The 19,891-nt window shown below is 39.2% G+C and overlaps 2 protein-coding genes across 2 annotated transcripts; one reads left to right on the top strand and one right to left on the bottom strand.

Moving 5' to 3' along the window:
• The first annotated feature begins 6,061 nt into the window (after nucleotides 1-6,061).
• LOC125587134 lies at nucleotides 6,062-6,694 on the top strand. The gene has a single exon (XM_048757292.1). It carries the CDS (start codon nucleotides 6,062-6,064, stop codon nucleotides 6,692-6,694), a length of 633 nt encoding a protein of 210 aa, XP_048613249.1.
• A 3,624-nt stretch (nucleotides 6,695-10,318) lies between these two features.
• Nucleotides 10,319-19,601, bottom strand: LOC106384064 (alcohol acyltransferase 9-like). The gene is made up of 2 exons (XM_048757291.1): nucleotides 19,182-19,601; nucleotides 10,319-11,212 (listed from the first exon to the last, which is right to left on the bottom strand). Exons 1-2 carry the CDS (start codon nucleotides 19,599-19,601, stop codon nucleotides 10,319-10,321), a joined length of 1,314 nt encoding a protein of 437 aa, XP_048613248.1.
• Nucleotides 19,602-19,891: the final 290 nt, after the last annotated feature.

The following is a 19,891-nucleotide window of genomic DNA, read 5'->3' as shown; positions in this document are numbered from 1 at the left end:
CAAACAATAGGCGCGCAGCGACCTCCAGTAGTCGCTCCGAGAGGTCGCTCCAGGCTTCGGGAGCGACCTGGAGGGGTCGCTGCGAGACGTCACTCCGGGCCCGTTTTCGTGTCTCCGAGCGATGAAAACGCGAGCGACTTCTCTGCGTCGCTCTGGTAAGGTCGCTCTAGGCTTCGGGAGCGACCTCAGTGGGTCGCTCTGAGAGGTCGCTCCAGCTCCATTGTGTTGTCGTCACGCGATAGAAATGCGAGCGACCTCGGGGTGTCACTCTGACCAAGTCGCTCTGGGCTTCGGGAGCGACTTGGAGTGGTCGCTCTGATAGGTCGCTCCGGGTCAGTTTTCGGCTTCCACCGGGATGAAATGGCGAGCGACTTCTCCGCATCGCTCTGGTAAGTTCGCTTTGATAAGGCAGGTCAGAGCGACTTGCTGGTGTCGCTCCGGGAAGTCGCTCCCAACGCTCTGTTCGTCTAATGATCATCTTTACACCTCTTTCGAGCTCCAAACACACCCAAATGTCTCCGAGAACTCCATGTGGTACTCCAATACCTGATAAAGACTTATGTATGCAAAATGAAACCTAAACATGGCTAAATCCTAGTCTATATGATCAAAATGCACATGGGTGAATGGATAAAACCATGGAAATATGCAAGATATCAACTCCCCCAAACTTGTTCTTTTACTTGTCCACAAGTGAACTTTCTAGAACTCATAGAGAGAGAGGTTTGAAGATGGGAGCTCATAGCCAAAAGAAACACAACTAGCACTCAATTCAACATCTAATCCATCATGAGCACACTCTCTTATCACACTCTAGCTTCTCTAGGCCTATCTCAACTCCTTTTGCCATTATACTCATCATCAAGCATCCACACATTCAAATCAACCAACTCTCACATTCATTAAGCATAAAACATCAAGTGAATTCTTGCAAATGGTCAATTGGTCCAAATCATTTGGTTGAGTAAAGGGAAGGCTTTTATTCAGTCAAGAGGTTCAAAACACATGATCTTTAAAGGTGGTTTACTCTCAAGACAAGTAGCCTTGACATTGCACATAATATATCTAAGAAAGGGACCAACACATGCATACAATGCTCAATCTCCATTGTTCTACCCTTTTTCCAAACATACAAGTTACACAATCACTTCATAATGTCAAACCCAACTCCCATCTCTCACCAAAAGATCCCAAGAACACTTTGCACATAAAACTCTTTTTCTTTGAAATCTATAAAGGATTTTCTCAACTTCAAAACAAATCTTAGCTCTAAACAACTTTGCTAGCCCCCTTTTCCTTTTTTTTTTTTTTTTTTCTTTTTCTCTTTTATATTCCTTTTTTTTTTGGGGCCAAGACTTTTCATAAACTCGAGCTAGACACTTATCTACTAATTCCAATAAGATTATCCATTTAAACACAAAGAGTCTATTCTTTTCCTTCGAACTTTTCATGCTTCCAAGTCATAGTCACAACACTCACCCCCACCTATAGCTAGACAATAGAGTGCCTAATCTAGCAGGAATGAAGATCAAGCATTGTCGTTCCCGATACTCTCGACATTATGCACATGTAAGGCATTCCGAAAAAGGCCTCACACATCAAATAATGAAAGCTCAAAAGGAGGGAAGTATTTTGGGAATGGTGTACCACTCGAGTTTGTCAAAAAGATTGGCGTAAAGGATGTGACAACTCAAGTGTGTATATCCATGACTCAGTACACAAGGGACCATAAGCAAGAAGCATTAAGTTCGTTCAGTTAAAACAAGGTTATAGTTGGCTTCAAAGATTGAGTTTCAGCAACTAATGAGATTCAGAAAGAGTTTTCAAGGCTCGAAACGTACAAGGCTTTTTGAGAGATGCAATAGCTACTCGAGTGTAAAATAGTGTTCTTTACAAGGCATTTTAAATCATTGCTCCCAATGCAAGTGAATGCAACATATATGCTCTAGACTCTCCTAAAAATGCAAGTGATGCAATCTATATGATTTGTTTTTTTTTTTTTATGCTAAAAGGTATGCATGCAAGACTCAATGAAAAATCATCAAAGCAAACATGATCAAATACTTGGTACCTCCCCCAAACTTAAATGACACAGTCTCTGTGTTGTCAAGTAGAGAGAGATACCCAAAACAAATGTTGTAGTATAAAAGATTGTCGAACCAGTTCTGAGAGATATCAAAGCACCGAGAATGCAAGTAATCACTTAATCTAAGTGCAACCAATGATTTAGATGGGTTTTTAAACTATAACTAACTAAAAGGAATAACTAAATGATATTTTCTTAACTATGGGAAAAGAGAACTCATGGATATAGGGATTAGACCTCGGGTGATCAAGTTTCGAACTAAGGATGGCAAACGATCAATCAAACTATCAACCTTAAGCTTCGACACAATCCTAAACAAACTCTATGTCTAGATGAATGTTCATTTACTAACACAATTCAAAAATCAAATGTCTTTGGTTGAATAATATGAAAGCAATCATAACTAGCAAGTCCAATGGCTATCTTAGCACCTCTAACAACAAATGTCTTTGGCAAAGTATGCTAAAAGCTTAGAAGAGTTGTCTCGGGCATTTCCTCGAACACCTTTCGGATGAGAAATGCCTAAGGATCAACAACTGAGTGGCCAACTCAGAAGATGCATTATGTTCACTCTGTTAGCAAGGAAATATGAATGATCTACACTAAAACATCCTGGCTCTAACCTAATCACCCTTAATCTCCCTAACCCATGAATTCAAAAGGTGATTACTCACTAATCTCCATGATTCCTCTTAAACCCATGTTGGATTTCAGATTAATCATGTAGAGAAACACAGAAAATAGATATAAGAACACATAATTTCAATAACAAAACTGATCAATTGATTCAAGAGATGACTTTCCAAAGATTTTTGGTGGTTTTTCTTAAGAACAAAGATAATATGTCTGGTGGCTACAAAAGGTACTTAAAACATAGGTTTTGAAAAGTAAAAACGTGCATAATAAAATGACCAAAAGGCCCTTGAGTAAACTGAATTCGAGCAAACAATAGGCGCGCAGCGACCTCCAGTAGTCGCTCCGAGAGGTCGCTCCAGGCTTCGGGAGCGACCTGGAGGGGTCGCTGCGAGACGTCGCTCCGGGCCCGTTTTCGTGTCTCTGAGCGATGAAAACGCGAGCGACTTCTCTGCGTCGCTCTGGTAAGGTCGCTCCAGGCTTCAGGATCGACCTCAGTGGGCCGCTCTGAGAGGTCGCTCCGGCTCCATTGTGTTGTCATCACGCGATAGAAATGCGAGCAACCTCGGGGTGTCACTCTGACCAAGTCGCTCTGGGCTTCGGGAGCGACCTGGAGTGGTCGCTCTGATAGGTCGCTCTGGGTCAGTTTTTGGCTTCCACCGGGATGAAATGGCGAGCGACTTCTCCGCATCGCTCTGGTAAGATCGCTCTGATAAGGCAGGTCAGAGCGACTTGCTGGTGTCGCTCCGGGAAGTCGCTCCCAACGCTCTGCTCGTCCAATGATCATCTTTACACCTCTTTTGAGCTCCAAACACACCCAAATGTCTCCGAGAACTCCATGTGGTACTCCAATACCTGATAAAGACTTATGTATGCAAAATGCAACCTAAACATGGCTAAATCCTAGTCTATATGATCAAAATGCACATGGGTGAATGGATAAAACAATGGAAATATGCAAGATATCAAGTGTACCTCTCGTCACAGCTGAAACAGAGGCCAAGACTCCTCTTACGTTTCATCTCATCCGAGCTAAATCGTTTAGGATTCAAAGGTGTGGCTTTCTGGGCTGGTCCTTCTATCTTCGTATTCATCAGTGAATTCCGATCACCACGGTTGTTGAAAGAGGTTAAATGTCGACTATGCTGTAACTGTTCATCCCTCATTCGCGCCAACTCAATCGTCGTTTTCAACGTCTTGGGCTGGAACATTCTGATGCTATCAGAGATGGTATTATTAAGACCCCAATGTAAGTGCCTATGAGAGCCTTTTGAGTCCATCCCGTAACTTTATTCTGCAGACGTTCAAACTCTCGTTGATATTCTCGCAGAGTCCCCATTTGTTGGATCTTAGAGAGGGCTTCGTCGAAGTCTTCCGCTGCGTAGGTCCAAAGCGTGCCCATAACTCTTCCTCAAAGACCTCTCACGTGATCACGATCTGCTCTTCTTCTAGGGCTTTAGAGGTAGCCTGCCACCATTCATTGGCCTCATTTTCCAGATGATACGAGGCGAAGCTGACTCGTTGCACGTGCGGCATATTCTGGTAGGCAAAGTACTGTTTTGCCTTACTGATCCATGCCGTTGGATCCCCATGTTGAAATTTAGGGAAAACGAGCTTGATGTTACGATGTTGAGCAGTTGGTGCCACGAGATTGTTGCCCTCCCCTATTTCTCTATTCACGGACATCGATGGTTGGGCTCTTCCTAGTTGCACATCTCCTTGCGGAGTGCTGGATCCTCCTTCACGGATACTTGTCACCGCATCGGCCAACATCTGTTTGAAGAACTCCTCCATTCCACGAAACCTCGCATCTATGCCCACGTTAATCTGGGCAACTTCATCATGCACCATGCCTAGACTTGTCTCCAGGTCCAACAATCTCTCCTGTTGCTTGCCATAATCCTAATATAGCTTCAGGTTACAGCAAAAAAATTGCTCTGATACCAAATGTTGGTCCCAGTCAAAGCAATGAAAAGAAACTTAAGAACAATTGTTGTTTGGTAGTTAAAACTACCTATTTTTGGTTTTCTTGATTAGGTTAAATAGAAAAGAATACAACCTACTCGGAGCCTCAACTCCACTTAACAAGGAAATGGAAAAGTGGAAGAGTTAGTTTCCTCAACACAAGGAAGACTAGGTCTCTTCTTATATATGCACGCAACAAATATCAAAACGACAAATTAATTAAAATACTTTGGATTTGGTTTAGACCTTCGGTTTGACACCCTCTGGTCCGGTACGAGTACTTCAGCTTCTTCTTTTTTTTCTTCAACGTCTCTTCTTGGTATCGTCTCATCACTTCAGTTAATGTTGTATCTGTTTGAGCAGTTGAGATAACCTTAATGTCGATAAACTCAATGTTTAAAGCATCAGAATCTGCAGCTTGAGTTGTAACAGCGGAACATGTACTTGCATATTATTTGTGGCGTCAGCATAAACAAGAACCTTAGCATGGCAGAGAGAACAGAATCAGAAGCTACTGCTGCAGAGTCTATATAACTTACACACTAGTTGTCACAAAAGTTGGATGCTTGTCGTGTTGTACTGGTGCAGACGATGTGTATCCTTGTCATCACGAATCAAGACACCACACCACTTGCTGACGTCTATAATTTTCACATTATTCGGTACTTCCTTGCATTTTCCTTCGTTGAACTTTCAATATTTTGAATTCGAAATTGATTAAATATATGTTGAACATTCACTCTCCGTTGCAAATTTTCCATCTATTAAACTTTTAGATCACAGAAATATTACTAACATGGTTTTTTGTTTAACCTCTTTTGTATTTTAAACTCTTTATGGTTTCATCTTCTAGAAAAATGTATATAGAATAACTACACCACTGAACAATCAAAAAAACTTAAATCACTCGGAAATCGGCACGTCCACGATTTTTTCTTCTTCGTAGAATCCACTGAATTATGTTTTTACTCCCACGACTACTTTATTGGTGATATATTGTTGGAAATAAACATAAAGATAACTTAAGAGTTAAGTTACATCAATCCTAATAGGATTAGAGAAAAAAAATATATGTGTTCCTAATGAGTTTAGGAAATATAGTCTCTAAATAAAGACTTGCAAGAGGGTTGCACACCTTTGTGAGAGTTTTAGAGATTGTGTGTTTTGTGTGCTTAAGCTTTGAGTGATTCTTAAGCTAATAAAGAAGAGTTTCTTTATATCGAGTTCATACAATCTTTAGACTTATATTTGGTATCAGAGCCAAAATCCTTTGATCAAGAGTTGATCAAGAATCATGGGAGACTTGGTGGTGGCAACGACCAAGAAGGAAAGTGTCCTATGTTAACAACAACAAACTATACCGTATGGGCGATACGGATGAAGATGTTATTGAGAGGTCTTAAGGTGTGGGAGGTAGTCGAGAGAGAATCGACCGAAGGTGATAAGAATGATATGGCGACAGTTCTTCTTTTCCAATCGATTCCGGAGACTATGATCCTACAAGTTGGGAAACTTGATACCGCAAAGAAGGTGTGGGATGCGATCAAGACCCGTCATGTAGGAGCCGATAGAGTTCGAGAGGCGAGGCTACAAACCCTCATAACTGAGTTCGATCGGCTAAAAATGAAAGAAACCGATAAAATTGATGACTTCGTGGGCAAGTTATCAAAGATTTCATCAAAATCTACCGCGCTAGGAGAAAGTATGAACGAGGCGAAACTTGTTAAGAAGTTTCTACAAGGACTACCACGCAAGAAGTTCATTCACATAGTTGCCTCTCTCGAGCAACTACTAGACTTGAATACCGCAAACTTCGAAGATGTCGTAGGTCGCTTGAAAGCATACGAGGAGCGTATAGCTGCGGAAGAAGAAGAAGAAACACAAGATGATCAGAGTAAGCTTATGTACAGCAACTCTGAACCACAACATCGAGACGGAGGATATAGAGGACGTGGTCGAGGAGGCCGGTACTATAATAGAGGAAGGAAGATCATCATATTGGGAAAGTAGAGACCCCTCAAGGGTCACGTGTTACCGATGCGACAAACTAGGACACTTTGCTGCGATGTGTCCTGATAGACTACTCAAGTTACAAGAAACTATCGAGGGCAAAGACGGAGATGACATGCAAGCAGCCGAAGGACTCATGATGCATGAGATAGTTTATCTGAATGAACGAAACGTGAAGCCTAAAGAGTTCGAATCCAGTAAGGATGGAGAAAAAATATGGTACTTAGACAACGGGGCAAGCAACCATATGACTGGTAATCTGAGCTATTTCAATAACATTGATAAAACAATCTCCGGGAAGGTCAGATTCGGAGATGACTCGAGAATAGACATCAAAGGGAAAGGATCTATTTGTTTACGGGAAGAAGAAGAACCTTGCCGATGTCTACTACATACCAGCGCTAAAGAGTAACATCATAAGTCTTGGGCAAGACACAGAATCAGGTTGCGATGTAAGGATGAGAGAGAACACTCTTACGGTTCATGACAAAGACGGGAACTTAGTTGTGAAAGCTTCAAGATCAAGGAACCGCTTATACAAGGTAGTAATGGAAGTCGAAGAACAAAAGTGTCTACAACTCCAAGCACAGAGAGTTTCATCACGTTGGCATGCACGACTAGGTCATCTTGGTGTCAACGTCTTGAAAGTGATGATAGGAAAGGAACTAGTGATCGGACTTCCTGAGTTAAAAGTCGAGAAAGAGGTGTGTGAAGCATGCTTGCGTGCGAAGCAAACAAGGCAATCCTTTCCGGTTTCTACCTCCTATCGTGCATCTAAATCTTTGGAACTAATACACGGTGATCTCTGCGGGCCAATAACACCACCTACAGGAGGAAGAAACAAATACATATTCGTTCTGATAGACGATCATTCACGCTATATGTAGTCTATTCTTTTGAGAGAAAAAAGAGAAGCATTCGAGAAATTCAAACGGTTCAAGTCAATAGTGGAGCAAGAAACTGGTACAACAATCAAAACGCTTAGGACAGACAGAGGAGGAGAGTTCACAAGCAAGGAGTTTCAAAGCTTCTGCGAGGTATCAGGAATACAACGCCACTTAACCGCTCCCTACACACCACAACAGAACGGAATAGTGGAAAGGCGTAACAGAACCTTGCTAGAGATGACAAGGAGTATCTTAAAGCATATGGAGGTACCAAATTATCTGTGGAGGGAAGCTGTGAGATATTCAACTTATTTGATCAACCGCATCGCAACAAAGACCTTGACACTACAAACTCCATATGAAGCTTTCAAAGGAAGAAAGCCGAATGTCACTCATCTCCGAGTATTTGGATGCGTCGCTTATGCTAAAACAGAGGCATCAAACCTAAAGAAACTCGATAATAGGTCTCGTACTCTTGTGCACCTTGGAACTGAGCCTGGTTCTAAGGCTTACAGACTCTTTGATCCGACGCTACAGAGAGTAGTGGTAAGCAGAGACGTCATCTTTGATGAAGAACGAGCATGGGAGTGGAACAAAACCAATTGTCGTGAAGTCGAGAAGCCGGGAATGTTCAAAGTTGTGCTCAAAGGATATGAGAATCAAGACATCACAGATGGATCAGGCATTGCTACAGTTAGCAAAGAAGATGACAAACGTGAAGAAGAAGACACAATCGAAGAGGATCTCGAGCAACAATCAGACGACGATGAAGAAACAGAAGCTCCTTGTCGCCGGTCAACACGAATCAGAAAAACACATGGCTATCTTGATGACTACATCTACCTTGCTGAAGAAGAAGGAGAGCGTCTTATGTTGCTACTAGATGAAGAACCGTGGGACTTTAATGAAGCAATGGAGGAAAAGGTATGGCGTGACGCGTGTGAGGAAGAAATCAAATCGATCGTAAAGAACGGCACATGGGATCTCGTCGACTTGCCTCCAGGAGCAAAACCAATAGGTATAAAGTGGATTTTCAAGATAAAGCGAAACGCTGATGGTAGTATCAACAAGTATAAATCGAGATTAGTGGCTAAAGGCTACATTCAACAACGTGGCATTGATTTTGAGGAAGTCTTCGCGCCAGTTGCTCGGATAGAGACGGTCAGATTTCTTATTAGCCTTGCAGCCTCTAAAGAATGGGAAATCCACCATTTGGATGTAAAAACAGCTTTCCTTCATGGAGACTTGAAAGAAGTTGTATATGTAAGCCAACCCGAAGGATTTGAAGTCGCAGAGCACGAAGAGAAGGTATACAAGCTTAACAAAGCTTTGTATGGTCTGAGACAAGCTCCAAGAGCATGGAATGAGAAGCTCAACAAGGTCCTTGAGAAACTCAACTTCAAATGATGCTCAAAAGAGCCTTCCTTGTATCGCAAGACAGAGAGTGGGCATCCTTTGCTTGTTGCACTATACGTCGATGACCTATTAGTTACAGGTTCTTCAACAGCAAAAATACTTGAGTTTAAGAAGGAGATGTCAAACAACTTTGAGATGAGTGATCTCGGGTTGTTAACTTACTACCTCGGTATCGAAGTATGTCAAGAGGAGGGTATTATAACTATGTCGCAGGAGAGATATGCCAAGAAGATCCTATGTGAAACAAGAATGGAGGAGTGTAATTCTGTTCAAACACCAATGGAGTTTGGTCTGAAGCTCTCGAGGGCAAAGAAGGAAGAAAGCATTGACGCCAAAGACTATCGGCGAAAGATAGGTTGCTTGCGTTACCTAATCCACATGCGTCCTGATCTTGCCTTTAGCGTCGGTTTGCTATCACGATATATGCATGATCCTAAAAACTCTCACGGCGCAGCTATAAAGCAGGTCTTGAGGTACTTGAAAGGAACAACGAAGCTAGGCCTCGTCTACAAGAAAGCTAGCACGACCGAGATTAAAGGTTATAGTGATTCAAGCCATAACATAGATGATGACGACGGTAGAAGCACCACAGGTCATATATTTTACTTGAATGATTGCCCAATTACTTGGTGTTCTCAGAAACAAGAGACTGTAGCTCTATCATCATGCAAGGCTGAGTTTATGGCTGCAACCGAAGCAGCGAAACAAGCCATATGGCTTCAGGAACTTTTGGAAGAGATCACCGAGAAGCCGAGTCAGAAAGTAGTCATACGCCTCGACAACAAATCAGCTATAGCACTCACAAAGAATCCAGTCTTCCATGGCCGCAGCAAACACATACACAAGCGCTATCACTTTATCCGAGAATGCATTGAGAACGAACAAGTTGATGTTCTTCAAGTTCCGGGAGCAGAACAAAAGGCAGACATTCTCATCAAAGCTTTAGGAAGAATTAAGTTCAAAGAAATGAAAGATTTCGTTGGAGTTCAAGATATGGAAGAAGTTAACTTTAAGTTTAAGGGGGAGAATGTTGGAGATAAACATAAAGATAACTTAGGAGTTAAGTTACACCAATCCTAATGAGTATAGGATTAGAGAAAAAAGGAAATATGTGTTCCTAATGAGTTTAGGAAATATAGTCTCGATATAAAGATTTGCAAGAGGATTTCATACCTTTGTGAGAATTTTAGAGATTGTGTGTTTTGTGTGCTTAAGCTTTGAGTGATTCTTAAGCTGATAAAGAAGAGTTTCTTTATATCGAGTTCATACGATCTTTAGACTTATATATATATCATTGAAACTGTTAAGAAAATAAACTTTATTATGCAAAAGTTTTAGCTTCTATCTTACCTTTTTCGTCAAGAAACTTAACCATGTAATACTCCAGCCTCCTCAAAACATCCTCCGGCAAGGACACCTGAACACTAATGGCGTCACAGTTTCCGGTCACCGGCAAAAATAAACAGTAGATGTCACTCGTCAAAGAACCCATATACATTGGTTTTCCTCCTCCAAAATCCAAATCCTCTAATCCCAATCTCGCCCATTGTGAAATAACCAAACTTTTTGAGACGTCTGTTTTTACAGTTTTATCCTCCAGTAAATCTATCGTTGATCTTACATACTCGTCGGTGATTCTCGTTTTCGCGTCTTGTATTAATTTTACCACGTGGTAAATATTACCATTGACTAGGTGTTGTACTTTTCTCTCGGCGCAAGCTAGCACGAATCCGTTACCATAATACCCTTGGGGAAGTTCTGGAGTCAGCTTTTTCCTCATATTGACAGAGAACAAAAGTTTGACCTGCATGGTCAACGGCAAGTCAAGAGATCGAGCCCAAGAGCACCATGTGTGAGCCGCTAGTGCCTCGAACGTGGTGCATTCTAGCGAGGGAGCGCATGTTTTCTTTAAGCGTATGATAAGGGATGGTGTGAAGGTAAGAGTGGTGGGAGCCAGTGGTTGGGACTGTAAATACTTGCAAATGTTGAAGGTGGAGGTTTTGTTTACGGTGGTCCAGGTGAAACTGGGATGTGAGTGTGTGACATGCGGTGGATCTCGTGGTTCTAACATGTGTCGAGAGTGGAACGGTTGGATGGGAAGCGGAGCACTGGTGGTGTTGGCATGGGCCCATGCATGTAGGAACTGCGATGTGCCGATGCCGTCACAAAGGCAATGATTGATCGCAGTGCAGAGGATCATACCTCCGCAACGGACCTGTGTCATAAATCAACAAATTCATAAGGTTTTCTATGTTTAACCTTTTTCTATTGCATTGAATTCAAATAATAGTTTAAGAGCTAATATGAGTCAATGCAAAACCAATATAAGTTAACCCCATGGGTGGTCTACTAGTCTAAATCAACCACACGATACTAAATATGTGTTGTCATACAGATATGATGTTATAATTTGGATATCATTTGAATATGTGGAGAAAAGTCCATATGTGTAGTCCATAGCATCAGTTGAACACACTTGTTAAAAAACTAGGCAAGTAAAAGAGGTTTTGATCTTCTTTGTTACCAAGAAACGAAAAAGAGTAATATAGAACCATAGATAGATAGACATGTTATTCTCTATGTGCCCTTCAATTCTTTTTTATCCACCAGATCTCCTTTTTGTTATAAATCATGGAGTGGATTGCCATTAACCAGGTCCGGACCGAGACCGGCCCAATACCTAGAAGATGGAGAGATGGCCGAAGCCTAGAGAGAGGAGAAAGAGAGCCGACTTCAGGAGAGAGAAAAAGCGGCCACAAAGCTTGGAGAAAAGGAAACTTTTTCCTTTTCCTAGTAGATGTAATCTTACCATTATTATGTATTAGTAGTTTTCCTAATCCTAGTGAGTTTAGGTTTTGGATATTTTCCATTTATCTTCTTCTTGTAATCCTTATATAAAGGAACCCCCTTGATCATTAATAATAACACAGAAATATTCAGCCTCTAAACTCTCTATTTACAGCACGTTATCAGCACGATAGACTCCAAAACCTTGAGACAAAACCTAACCTAAAATCCGTCACACATAAACCCTAATCCAGGCGTAACTTAAAATCGATCTATCTCTCAAACCCTGAGGAACCAGATGACGAGCCACATATCAAATTTAAGCTCTTGACGAGACAAATCTATCAGCGCAAACCGTTCGTCAATCCAATCTAATACGGGCCCACACTCGCAGAAACAATACGCGGCACCGTCTTGATCTTTTGGAACCCTAATCCGAAGCAACAAGATTTTCTAGCCAAATTAAAATCCTGTGAAAGATAAGTTTATCATACCTTAGTTGTTTGATGATATCTTATTCAAATTATGGTGTTCATGTAATCTAATACTCCTTGTTTTTATTTTATGAGCTGAGAGGAGTTGGTGCAAAGATCTCAACACAAAGATGTTCGCGATCCATAACATGACCATGAACTGACGATCTCAAGCTTTACCAGCTCACGGTTCTTCTCATATTGGTGGTCCATTCAACCCTACTTAAGGTTGAGGTAATTCAAAATCCTTTAGAGAACCCATACCGAATTTGGATTGCTTGAAACTAATTGGAACCATAAAATCCTAATCGAAAACCTAGGATAATAGATCAATCCCTAATGAGTAAATCGAAGCTCATTATCTTAAGTTCGATATCCGCATTGAGATTGATTAAATCAATTAAAATCGAACCTTAATAGGTTTTGAATCTCAAAATCCTAATGATCTAATGATCAAATAGAAAACCCTAGAAACCCTAAAAGCTTAAATCAGTTTTGACTTCATCTGATCTATTGATCATTGAGGTTTCTAAATTGTTTGATTGTTTGATTGATTGATCTGAGATTTTAAGATTGATCGATCTAATCTCAAAATTCGAAATCCTTAAGGCCTTGAAACCCTTAATCTCGTTTGAAATTCCTAAAGGCTTTGAAAAACTTAAATCTCACATTGTTTGAAAGATTGATTTAAGGATTATGAATATTTACATATTGAATGGAGTTAGGTTGCTAGATTACTTGATTCTAAAATCTAGCTGAAACATTACCAACCTTGAGATTGGTAAACTTAATTGATATGGATTGTGTGACATTGTGTTACGAAACATACCAAACGGCCGTGTAGCCTAATGCATTGCTCACACTTGCGGCCTTGTGCCCTTGATTGATTAAAAGCCGTGTGGCTTAGTGAATATCAAAGTGACCGTGTGGCCTAGTATCCGGATGGTTATATAAACCGGATTGCATCATGATCCGATCCTTAAGATCGTTGTATCTTATAATGGCCGTGAGGTATAAGCATCACAATGCAAAGCCGTATGGCCTAAGCGTTATAGAGAGACTTATGAAATCATATGCACTGATTATTTAAATTGGTTGCAAGAATTCTAAAACAATGAATTGATTGATAATATGATTTCAGATGCCGAGATTTGAACCCCTGGATTATGCCATTCAAATTGCCCTGAAGTCTAAAGGACTCGGGAAATGTATCATTGAAAGAAATGATGAAATTGAAAGTCAAAAGTTAAGAGCCATTACAATAATGCGCCATCATCTCACTAAGGAACTGAGAAATCAGTCTCTACATATTGAGAATCCTCGTGACCCTTGGACAGAATTAAAGTCCAGATACACTATGGTATTATTACCAAAGGTCAAACATGAATGGATGAGTCTCAGATTCCAAGACTTTGAGACAGTGGCCGAGTTTCACTTTGCCTTGTCCAGGGTCGTGTACCAACTGAGATTATGTGGAGAAGAGGTAACAGATAATGATTGTCTATTCAAGACATACTCCACATTCCATCCAGAAGATTTGTTGTCAAAACATATCTACATAGAAAGAGGTTCTACCACTTACAATGACCTGATCTCTTGCCTAACGGTGATTGAGAATGACAAGGTACTAAAGAAAAGCAGTGAGATGAAATATCCTGAGGAAATGGATCAAGATGAATCCAAGGCAGCCGTGTCCAATGCAATAGATGGACAGGCCAGCTTATCTATTTAACTAAAAGGATCTCGGCATAATTTTATTTTAAAGTCCTTGATTTGTGATTTGCTTTAACCCAATTGTCATTCACGATTTTACATATACAATGGAATTGGTTTTGAATTCATTATCTTGCCTGATCTTACTTGAACATATGAATGATTCTATTTTTGCCTAAAGAGCATAATACCAAGTAAGAAATCATGAAAGGGGTATAGTAAGCATAGTAAAGAAACTATGGCTAAGGCATTCCCTATAAGGCATTATACACACCCAATAATATGTGACCCATTGAGTTATGATAATATGGTTTCCAAGTAGAAACAATGGGTAAGGAAGGAAACAAATTCCTTTAGATTTTAATAAAAACGCCTAAAACCTTGAAAGAAAATGGTCGAGACTATACCTATGATCTCTACTGATCAAAACTATGCTACAGGTCAGTATGATAAAGATGCAAGAGATGTGGTAACCATATTGAGATACACCACGAAATTTTACACTATATGGCATGATAGGATTAGCCATCCTAAAGTCTAAACTTGATGCAAAGATTGAAAAGGCACAGAGTTATCCCGTAAAAGATCTCACGTTGTGAAACATGTACACAAAGGGAAACTCATTAGGCTTAATTGTCCCAAGCACCATGACCTTATAGTATGGTCATGAGGGGGAGAGAGGATAAACCCATGATCAATACTACAAGTTCGTGTACTACTATAACGGCCAAACAATAAAGGCCATGAGAGACAACGGCCTTCGGCCGCAAAGGCAATAACCAGCCTCGTGTACTACTATGGCCTAAAACCATGTTTAGGACGGCCAAACCATAAGGCCATTACTCGGCCAAAGAGACCATGTTATGAACAGGTCGGCCGCAAGGGCCATAACCGGCCAGAGGGGCCATTATCTATAAGACTAAGATTCTAAAGTCTATAAGCTTGGAGACATTATGTTTTACATGTATAGAATGATAATATGCATCAGGCCATATAAGTGAGCATAGATATTCCCATCTCATATTGAATACGGGTCATAAAACCAGACATACACCATCTTAAGAGATTTTGAATAAACTACCACTTACATACATGTGCCGTCTAAGATGGAGCCTCAGAAGAGGATTGGGAATATATAAGAATAAGATCTTCTCCACGAAATAAAAAGGACCGAGAGCCAAAACATGGGTGATCAAAATAGTGGCCAGGTACGGATTGCATGATCAAATGAATCCGAATATTAAAGGAGAAAGATTATAAGCTGGATAAAGAATGTTAAAAGTATGAATGGTTTTAACCATCATTGTCTTGGCAAAGATCTTCGGACTAGAGATTATGATTTAAGACGCCCAAAGAAAGATTATATAAAGCTAGCTAATTGAGAAGCTAATCGAAATGTCAGACACTGACCCGAGAAATAACTAACCAGCTTAGCACCAAATGAATGTCCTAGAATAGACATAATCAAGTTGCTATAGAGTCTATACAAGACAGACCAAGTGTTCCATAAGATAAAGGAATCTCGGATAGAAAAATGGTGCATAGAATACAGATCCGAGATTATAAGAGAAACCATACCAGACATTGAGAAAAGGCTGCGCAGCTACACATCTAAGGTACCAAACCATGTAGTCTTGGGACGCCAAGCTACTAGGTAACAAAGGTCCTGGATAATGAAATCTCAATGTGATCAGATCATGTCTGGAACATAATGGAACCACATGAAAGTGTCGACACACACACACATTTGTATAATAGATACATAAAGTTATAGCACTGAACACAAAGAGATAAGCGAGGATCATGAACCCACGAATGAGTACTCATACAATCATAAAAGATCATATAGATTAGAAAAGATAAAACGTGGAGGTTCAAAGTATCTAAAAGAAAGATGGGCGTATTGGCCATATACATATACAGAAACGCCATCTGATAAACTAGTGAAATAGATGGATCTTGTGAGATAAAGAAACCGTGAGAGAAGACACATGTTCACGAGGTCTAAGAGTGTTCATGTCTTTCTACTTAACAGCATTAGATTATAGCTTGTTACGCAAGGTACTCACAGAGATCAAAGGAACATATTATAAGGAGATAAACTCCTATGTGGTGGATGCTGCTACAGATTTTCGAAATTGAAAATGGTCTGGTCATAAGAAAAGAAATTAGATACAAATGATGTAGTAAGCAGCATATGAATCACTGGATAAGATGAAAGAACAACTTCGTTCCTAAGCTGATTCATGGACTGAAATCTAAAGAAGATGCATATAGTATATAAAAGAAATTGATCACGCATGATCATTGATCTTGGAGTTGTATAAAAGACAATCCAATACAGTCCATATATTTGAAATTCCTTGTGATTATACTAAACCTAAAAGAGGTTAGTACGCATAGAATAAATCTATGTGGGTGTCCGACCAAAAGCGTACGGCCCCGGCCTTTCAAACTAAAGATGTCCGACTCTGTCCGTCTAAGGGCGTCCGGCTCTTCAGCAAAGAACGTCTTGCTCATCTACTAGACGCGTCCGCCTTTTATGACTAAAAGGCGTCTGACCCTTCTTCTTGATCACGGGCTGGTAGAGACAAAAGATCAACCGGATACAAATGTATTGTAATCCATAAGCTTGTGAGAGCCGAGATCTATGACCTAATAATATATATTTCAGCATGTGATATAATCCACAGCAACAGAGGTCATGAGACACCATCAAAAGATGGATAAAGGACTGCAATGTCCGAGATAAATACATATGGTATTGCCTAAAGCAAGAAAGATCGATGACCATATGTATGGATCATGAATATGTTCTGGCCAATAAGCCATAGTATGGTAAGATTATAAAGCCATTGATATACATCTGTGTATAGAAGATACACCGAGAAATAGGTTCATGATAACCATGCTTAGTACATTGTCCATGAGTACTTGGTTTATCCGACCATAGTAAAGAGTTAAGAGTAGACGATCACGTCTAGACTATGGACATATGCAAACACGATTTGCAAAGACCCAATAGTGATCTCCGAGGACAATGTGATTCACATTGCTTAGCACATATGCTTTACCGGGACACTCGATGTCAAAAGACATGTGAAACGACCTAAGAGGTCGAAGTGGTCTAGATACGGCTTAGTGATGAACTTGGCCGAATACTCCCATCCTATACATACAGGAAATATCACGCACCAAGATGCGTAGAATGTAGAACCTACACTGAGGTTCACATCAGGGGGAGTAGTGCGTGTTGTACTCTTTTTCCTTCATCATGGTTTTGTCCCACTGGGTTTTTCTGATAAGGTTTTAATGAGGCAACATGAAGCGTAATACAGATCCTGTATGGTTATGGCATCCAAGGAGGAGTGTTATAAATCATGGAGTGGATTGCCATTAACCAGGCCCGGACCGAGACCGGCCCAATACCTAGAAGATGGAGAGATGGCCGAAGCCTAGAGAGAGGAGAGAGAGACGACTTCAGGAGAGAGAAAAGGCGGCCACAAAGCTTGGAGAAAAAGAAACCTTTTCCTTTTCCTAGTAGATGTAATCTTACCATTATTATGTATTAGTAGTTTTCCTAATCATAATGAGTTTAGGTTTTGGATATTTTCCATTTATCTTCTTCTTGTAATCCTTATATAAAGGAACCCCCTTGATCATTAATAATCACACAAAAATATTCAGTTTCTAAACTCTCTATTTACGACACTTTTTGATTTATTATTATTATTCTGATGACATTTATCAAATCTCTATATTAAAGTTCACATATTTTAAGGAAAAATGTGGTAGGAAAAGATTTTATATCATTCAGACATCAAATGCATTATGCACAGCCTAAAAAATATGCATTTCTTATTTGAAAAGAATAAAGTAGCCGAATCAATTTAGGAGTCAGGAAAAAAATAACCAATATAAACTGTTAGTTTTATTTCTTGAGGATCATATACATCTGGATTTTTTTTTGTTTTACTAGCCGATCCATCTAACTTTATGACATCTACATTATTCGAGCTATACAATTATCCCCATCATAAAAGGAATAAATGGTCTGTTTACAAAGTATCAAATAATATGTATGGAAACGTTTTAAGTTATGCATGATTTTGATATCGAAATCAAGTTTCTAAGCAAGAAAAATAAATAATAACTAGGTTAAGATCCGCGCCTTACGCGGGATCAACATTATATATAAAAGTTATTTTATGTATTAAATATTTTTACATATTATGAAATAATAAATATATATTAAATAATTAAAAGTCAGTAACTATTAAATATATAATTAAATTGGTGCAATATCCAAAAAATATCTTTTTTTATATTTGATAGGATATGTTATTAAATTTAAATGATACTAACATAGATAATATATTTCAGTATATTTTAAATATTAATGTCTATTAAATGATGATTTCTACTCATATAGTTTTTTCGATCATTTGTATCTTTTATAGAAAAAAAATTAAATTACTGATAACAAAATTTTCATTGTGGGATTAATAGTTTTAGTAATTTATAATTTTTTAAAAAAATAAATTGTCAATTATCGTTCAAAACTTTTATCAAAAAAATTGTTCAAAGTGAATTTTGAAACTAAAATATTGTATTTTACATGGTGTATAGTTTAATTTAAAATGATATATATATATATATATATATTAATCTTAATAATTAATTAAATTAGACTTTTTACTTATATAATTTTGTAATCATTTGTATTTTGTCATAACAAAAATTTTAAACCATGGGATCATAAAATTTAAATGTGAGACTTTTAACAGTTTTAGTAATTTATAGCCGTTTGTAAAAATTCAAAATATAAAATATACATAAAAATCTAAATTTTTATTACATGGTTATTGTGGTTGTTTAATTTATTTAATAGTTTAAAGTTAAACAAATATGATAGAAGATACACTATTTTTTATCAAATCTTTATTATACAAATTCATTAATTGTCATATATACTTTAGCCACATTAGGCAATTCCGCAAATTTTATTTAAGGAAATAATAAAGTACATTAATGATGAGTTTATTGTGAGTTTAATAAAAAGCTTATTATATAATTAGATGGACCAACATATTTCTCTAATGATTCTAAGAATCATTCTAGTGATGACATGTGGGTACAAAAAGAAGTTGTAATGCTTCTCAAATAATATATAGGGAATTGAAATACGGAGATAAAAGGAGGAAAAGGAACCTGTATGATAAGAGGAGGGATATCCAAGAAACCGGTAGCTTTAACCTTAAACAAGAGCTTCGTCCAAGAGCTTTTTGGTTTGCGTGAAATTTCAAGAAACTCTTGACGAGTTATATCCATGGAAGCTTCTGCGAAAACTGCCCCCTCCCCATTACAGTCAACCTCGAGCTTGGTCTTGTCGGCAGAGACCTTGATCCGACCAGCGAACGGGTAGTAATCGACTAGCACCCTAGATAGAGAATCTTTGAGGGTTAGAGAGGAGGGAGACTTTTGGAAAAGGTAGAGGTACTTGATAGAGAATCTGAGAAAATGATGGTCGTCGAGGTTGGAAAGGTAGAGAGTGTGATTTGGCGTGGGAGAAGATGGAGTGATTAAGGTTGGTTGCTTTCCCTCGTACAAGCAATCTGGAAGTTCTTGCATCTTCCACTTTTTTCTTGTTTGTCTTTTGAGAGAGAAAGAGAGATAGAGATGGTGGATGTGAATCACAGGAAACAAGAAGGAGATGCAAGATATACTGAACTCATTTTCATTCAACTTAAGCACCATTACAATGCGGCTGAGCCTCACATATATAGGACACTCACCTCAACCCTAATGCTCACGTTAGCACATTACCTCACATGAATCTAGACAACCAAATCTGTTAAAGGTAAAGGCATCGTGTGCTGGCGTTTTGTGAGCTGGCTTCCTGATGGCTTGATCACGACAAA

This window comes from Brassica napus, chromosome C5 (genome assembly GCF_020379485.1).
Source record: "Brassica napus cultivar Da-Ae chromosome C5, Da-Ae, whole genome shotgun sequence".
Lineage (NCBI taxonomy): Eukaryota > Viridiplantae > Streptophyta > Magnoliopsida > Brassicales > Brassicaceae > Brassica > Brassica napus.
The sequence above is the reverse complement of the archived record's forward strand: the minus strand, read 5'-3'. Positions and strand labels throughout refer to the sequence as shown.

What these genes read in the sequence shown, in the direction of transcription:
- LOC125587134 (XM_048757292.1), top strand. Translation starts at nt 6,062, where the DNA reads ATGAAGATGTTATTGAGAGGTCTTAAGGTGTGGGAGGTAGTCGAGAGA.
- LOC106384064 (XM_048757291.1), bottom strand. Translation starts at nt 19,601, where the DNA reads ATGCAAGAACTTCCAGATTGCTTGTACGAGGGAAAGCAACCAACCTTA. An exon ending in TCCCTCCTCTTATCATACAG is followed by an intron (nt 11,213 to 19,181) that starts GTTCCTTTTCCT and finishes TTTATGACACAG; the next exon opens with GTCCGTTGCGGAGGTATGAT.